We start from the raw sequence: 6000 nt of genomic DNA on the forward strand, positions 1-6000 counted from the left end.
GCCAAGTTTTGTATTTATGATCACATTTGGAGACTCAGGATAAACTTGCCACTATGGTGGTAAAAAACTGTATACTATAACACCCTTTCTTTTCCAACGAATGAAATCTCAAAATAATGTCATTCAGCCCAAATGTGAAATGCGAACTGCTGTGTTTACTCTATTCTTCAGTTCCAAAATGGCCACTGATGGAGGGGCACGTGACCTGATTAACTCTTGTATGACAAGGGAGACTAGCACGAATATTTTCTAGTGGTAGCCCAGTAGAAATAACAAGTAGTAAAAGAGCTGACAGATACTCTTTAATGTTGTTAGTATTGAGTGGGTGTATTTTTTTATTTTTTTTTCCCTGGCTACTAAAGAGAAGTTGTAATTTTTTCTTTTTCTCTAGCTCAGGGTTCATACACACGAACTTAGTTTGGGGATTGTGCTAGATGTTGTTGTATAGCCCCCCCCCCCCCTCCTCCGTATGAACCATCTGTCTGATAAATAAAAAAAGAAATTATAGAGCAGGTCCTATTTCTGGCCAAGTTTTCAGGAGTCTTTTCTAAAGTCACTGGAAATGAGTGGACCTCACATGCCGATGTCATGAGACCGCAAACATTGGGCTATGGGTCATTGTTTACATCTCTAAAATGCACATGTTCACATTCAGCACCCAATAGGATAATTAGGCTCTCTACTGTCAGGTAGGTGGTGTTATTAGGTATTGGCGCTGGAGAGCTGTGTAATCCTTTGTGTATGTTCTTAGCAATGAAAGGACTGTGAAAAGTGAAGCTATAATCCAACTCTGCAGTTCCTACAAGTGCTCTCTGAAGAGCTTTCTGCACTGTGCTGCTCCACAGCCCCTCCCCTCTGCTACAAGTAGGAGCTGTATTTTGCTTGAATATTTACAGCAGTTACTCAGAGCAGAGGGGAGGGGCTTTGGATTTGTCCATTGCAAGATGCAGAAAGCTCTTCAAGCTGAAAGACCAGCCCCGGAGCTGCAATACTGTATTAAAAATTCACATTTCACAGACCTACTGCTACTTACAATAAACACACTGGTATGATAACACATCTCTCCAGGGCTTATACCTGGCATTATGTGAAGTTTATTATGGTCTAAAACAATGATGGATTTATTGAAACGATTTTAGGTTCATTTTCGTTCTCATGGTAAAGTTGTCAGAACTAGCTGCAAACTGAACAGTGTTAATTTTGAGATGATCCAGTTATGCTCATAATAGCCACTGCATAGCAGAGGAGAGTTGTAGTGTATAATATAGTTGAATATGACCGTATTGAAATGTTCCGAGTAACAAATGATTTTGCTTCTTCCAAGTGTGGATTAAGGCGTAGAACATTGTTGTATTCAAAACAGGTGTCTCCTGTATCAGGAATGCAAAAAGCAACGCAGGCACACATCCACGGACTAAATCATCGCGTGTGATGTGTGAAATTGATGATGTGGTATCCTCCGTGTTACATCTGGTAGAAGCCATTCATTCTCCTCTCATAAAATGTTGTGTTTCCCTTCTCACAGATTGTACAAGGCCAAATGTTGTGTAACAGAAAACATATTACCCCCACAGTTGTTAGGTTTGATTTTTTTGGGTTTCATAGGGCGCAGGATCTGAAGCCTTTTATACAACTTGTATCCTCCAGCCATATAGTTTATCATGGTGGTAAATTTCTTATCTTTTATTGTCCATCAGGAGGCTTTACTTGGCTGGAGGGTGTTCTGTGAATCTGTCTGTGGGATCAGGTGAACCTTTTTGGGACTTCTGATGGAGACATGTTATCGGTGAAGTACCGTTAAAGGGGTTGGCCACTTTACCTCATGTTTTTTGTAATGTGTGTGTAAGTGTGTTGGGCAGGATATTAGGTCATATACAATATAAGTTTATTTCAAGTTTTTCTTGATATGTAAAGTGAAGCTTCCTGTCTTTTACCTCATCAGTCAGACCTTCCTGTCCATAAAATGGCCGCAGATGGAGGGTCATGTGATCTGTCCATGAACATTCACCAGTTAGAGATCACATGACCCTCCATCTGCGGCCATTTTATGGACAGGAATCTGTGGCTGGTGAGGTAAAAGACAGGAGACTTCACTTTACATATCAAGAAAGCGGAGCATAATTATTCATAGATGAATATTGGTAATTTACCTCATATCCTGCTCCCCACACATTACAAACATTACATAAAACATGAGGTAAAGGTGCGAACATTCATAGTACTTGACTCTTAGACAACTGTGCTCTACAAACCGGAACCTTCTCTTAGGAGAAAAGTGGGTACCCAAGTCTCCTGTGTGAATGAAGCTGTAGAATACTTCGCATTTCCTACTATGAGTATGACTCTCCACTTTCTGCAGGAGAGTCAAAACTTGTGGAAGTCCTCCCCTACCATCCGCTATATGGACATATGTAGTGTTCATGAGACACATCCTTTTAAAGTAAAAACGAACATCGAGTCCCCAATGTAAGGATTGTATTATAGTAATACAAGCAATTCATGTATTGTATTCTCTTTATAGGCTGAATTAGAAGCTTTTGAGAATCGCATGAAAGGGAAGAAGAGAAAGAACAGGAGGAAAGAAGAGGTGGAAATTCAGCCGTCTGTATGGAAGAAATACAAGAACTACATACTGATGCCGGTGTGTGGTGTCGCCTTGGCTGTATTCACACTGTACCTCACTCAGATTAATATATGATGAGAACTGTTATATGGGGAATACTATGCTGCACAATGTAAAATAAGAACTGTACATGGAACATCTGTTCTCGGAAATAACAATATGACTTCTTTAATCATCCTAACAATACCTTTTATTCCCTTTTTTTAATATAATTAAGAATGAATTTGCAGTTTGATACAGTTTTTAGTTTTTTTTTTCCTTTTTGTCGTTTGATCAATTTTGCCTTATTCAAGGAAAAGTGCATGAAAAAGTCTCTATGATATATGAAATTTTTACAACTATTTAAATTGCTGAAGCTATGACAATATCATAGTAGGTCCAGGCTGTATATTATGTGAGACACGGTTTTACATGGACAGAGTGCGCTTGGATTTCAATGTTACTCCGTTTAGATTTAGCAGCTTTTTTGCTTATTTATGTATAACTATAAAACTAACTTCTTAGATATGCTATTATAATTATCTACCGTACTCTACCCTAACTACCTTATAAATTCCTATTACCTATTGATATATAATCCTCTGGGATTATCCTGTAATACTGTATATTTAAAGAATAGTGCTGGCATTAAAGGTGGTCTCCACCTAAGTAGTAATATAGCTAAAAGGGGTTTGCTGGTGACCTACAGTTACCTACGATTGACTGTGTATAATTTACTCCTGAAAAACACAAGTGCACCCACCTGATATCGCTGCATCACTGTGCCCATCACAAGGTGTTAAATAGGAATAATACCTATATTCATGTCGCTTGTCGGGTGATCAATTCAGAATGGTCTTGCTACCCCCTAGAAACCCAGTGAAGACCTAAATGCACATAGGACACATGTGTTTCTTCCATGATAGCCTTGTAATGCTAAATGCAACGTGTGGATGGGACTTATCTATAGATTCGTATGGATGCGTGTTAGTATATAGGACAAGCATATGAAAACAATGCAACATCTGCAGTCACCATTATCAATCTGGGATGTTTATGTTGTGACCTCCAGAATCAAATTTTTGGGGTCCCACCACATCTTAAAGCTATTCACTTTTTCCTATCAAAAAGGAGATATACACATGCTTGCCCTAATCCAGCTCTGGGTTCCTGTGTCACTCTGGTTTTCAGCACTGTGCCCGGCAGGAAGTTCCAGGGGGTTGCTGGACTCGCTTGGGCAAATAAATGGCCTCTTCTGACCTGGGGTCAATATAGCAAGTGACCATCCGTGGTCAACAAATGTAACATTTGGTGGTCAAAATAAGTGACCTCCCATGAAGCAGGTGCCATGACCACACAAGCACAGTGCCCCAACCAGCCCCCTGGGTTTTCTAGATTCCTGGGTAACAAGAATTTATGATTGGTTCTAGATCCCCTCTCGCATTACTAATCTGAGTAAAAATTATAACTAGTGGAGGGCTAGGAGAGCATTTAGTGCCAATAGATGCTCTAACAAGCCGCCCTGAATTTTTTAGGCTGTTAATGTAAGCTAGGGTCACTAAATCACTCATCCCCAGGGGACAGAAAGTCTAGGTACAACCTGGAATAAATGTAATTGTGGGATTCCTGTATCCTGAAGATTTTAGCTTCAGCTGGATAATAATTTTAGTTGGATATGAATGTATCGGATTCTGTTGTAAGACAAATATAAGTCTGATTGCATACATTTGTCTTTTGACCATTATGTTACCTTGTGTATGTTGATGTTTTGATCTATTCTGCAGCTGCTTGTAACCAAGTACAACACGTGTGAGATAACAGAGTAGAGGTTCTGCAGAATCGCACATTGTTAGGAAAATCCTCTAAGACGAATACAATGTGTCATAATATTGCGTGATACGAACGCCCCAGATTTCTGTTAACTTTGATCCTTTGTAATAAAATCTTGGTCTGCTGTTATATTGTGTCCGGTCCATCTGCCTCTTACTTCTATAAAAAAAAAAAAAGTACATTGTTCCCAAAATATCTGCAACGATTCAACTTTATATTGAGAGCTGAAGACTAGATGTAAGGTCACATAAATTTGTAAATACAGTTTATCCTCTTAACCCTTTCACATAAACGGATGGATATATCCCTCAATATTGTGTAAAAATTGTATGGAAAGAACTCGGGATCCCTCTCCATACAGGACAGGTATCTGTTGTATTGTACAGCAGACACCTGCCGGTTACTGTTGCTGTCACACCTGCCAGAGACACCTAAACTGCTGCAGCACATAGGCTCTGGCCTTAAAGGGGACCTAAAGAAAGAGAAAAGTACCAGGTGATTTAAGCTGGCAACCAATTGGATCTCTCGTATCAAACTATTTCATAAGGCAAAGAGATCAATAAAACTTAACTTTTACTGTGATTGTTTAAAACATTTGTCAATCTGTCATACATAGGTACATAGAATCAACATGTACATCAAACACCATCAAAGGTATATGTCAACACATAAATAATTTTACAAAGGTTTAGAAAATGGATAGATCTTACCAGGAGCCATTTTGTGGGGCGCACTCATAGGGAAAGGGATAATGGGTCAAAAGTCTCGTCGACAGACTCATACTCGTCCTAACCTGTTCCCTAATCTCCCAGACAAGGACAGTCGCACACTTGACCCCATCCTTGGTGTACTATACCTAAATTTGTCTTGTATGTATATATGCCAAGTTCCTACGCGTTTCATGTGTATCAAAACACAATCACCAGGAGCGGTATCCTATGGTGCAATACTAGCTGTGGGTATCTCAGATGGTAAGAAAACCCAGAGCCATTTGTATTTCGTCCGGAGCAGTGGCTCACAAGCCGGAGACTAACCAGCAGTGTCTGATGTCAGTAGCCACATGCTACAGTAGTATCCATATGCTACTGACTTCAGCCACTGCTGGTTGACCCATTATCCCTTTCCCTATGAGTGCTCACCACAAAATGGCTCCTGGTAAGATCTATCCATTTTCTAAACCTTTGTCAAATGATGTATGTGCTGAGATATACCTTTGATGGTGTTTGATGTACATATTGATTCTACGTACCTATGTATGATAGATAGACAAATGTTTTAAACAATCACAGTAAAAGTTTTATTGATCTCTTTGCTTTATGAAATAATTTAAAGGGGACCTGTCACCAGTGACCACTCACACAGAATGCCTATTAGATGTCTTTATACGTGTTCCACTGATGCCTCTGTCCATAGGATTGGAGTCGCCATCTAGGGAGTTGCAGTATACATCAAACTACCCCGCCCTCCTGGCCAACCCTACTAAACCCGGCTGAAGCCAATTCCCAGAGGGAGGGGTGAAGAACAAGGTTACTTTCTCTTCACATAGCCAGCGTCTCTCTCAACGCCCA

At 39.9% G+C, this 6000-nt stretch overlaps 1 protein-coding gene across 2 annotated transcripts in view; it reads left to right on the plus strand.

Annotated features, from left to right (window-relative positions):
• Positions 1–3651, plus strand: part of NFXL1 (nuclear transcription factor, X-box binding like 1) — a 59634-nt gene extending 55983 nt beyond the window's left edge. For both annotated transcript variants that reach the window (XM_072124761.1, XM_072124768.1), the window contains exon 23: positions 2522–3651. In XM_072124761.1, coding sequence (XP_071980862.1) covers positions 2522–2698 — 177 coding nt within the window. In that variant the 3' untranslated portion in view covers positions 2699–3651. The remainder of the gene's footprint in view (positions 1–2521) is intronic.
• The last annotated feature ends 2349 nt before the right edge of the window (positions 3652–6000 follow it).

Source organism: Engystomops pustulosus, chromosome 1 (assembly GCF_040894005.1).
Source record: "Engystomops pustulosus chromosome 1, aEngPut4.maternal, whole genome shotgun sequence".
NCBI lineage: Eukaryota > Metazoa > Chordata > Amphibia > Anura > Leptodactylidae > Engystomops > Engystomops pustulosus.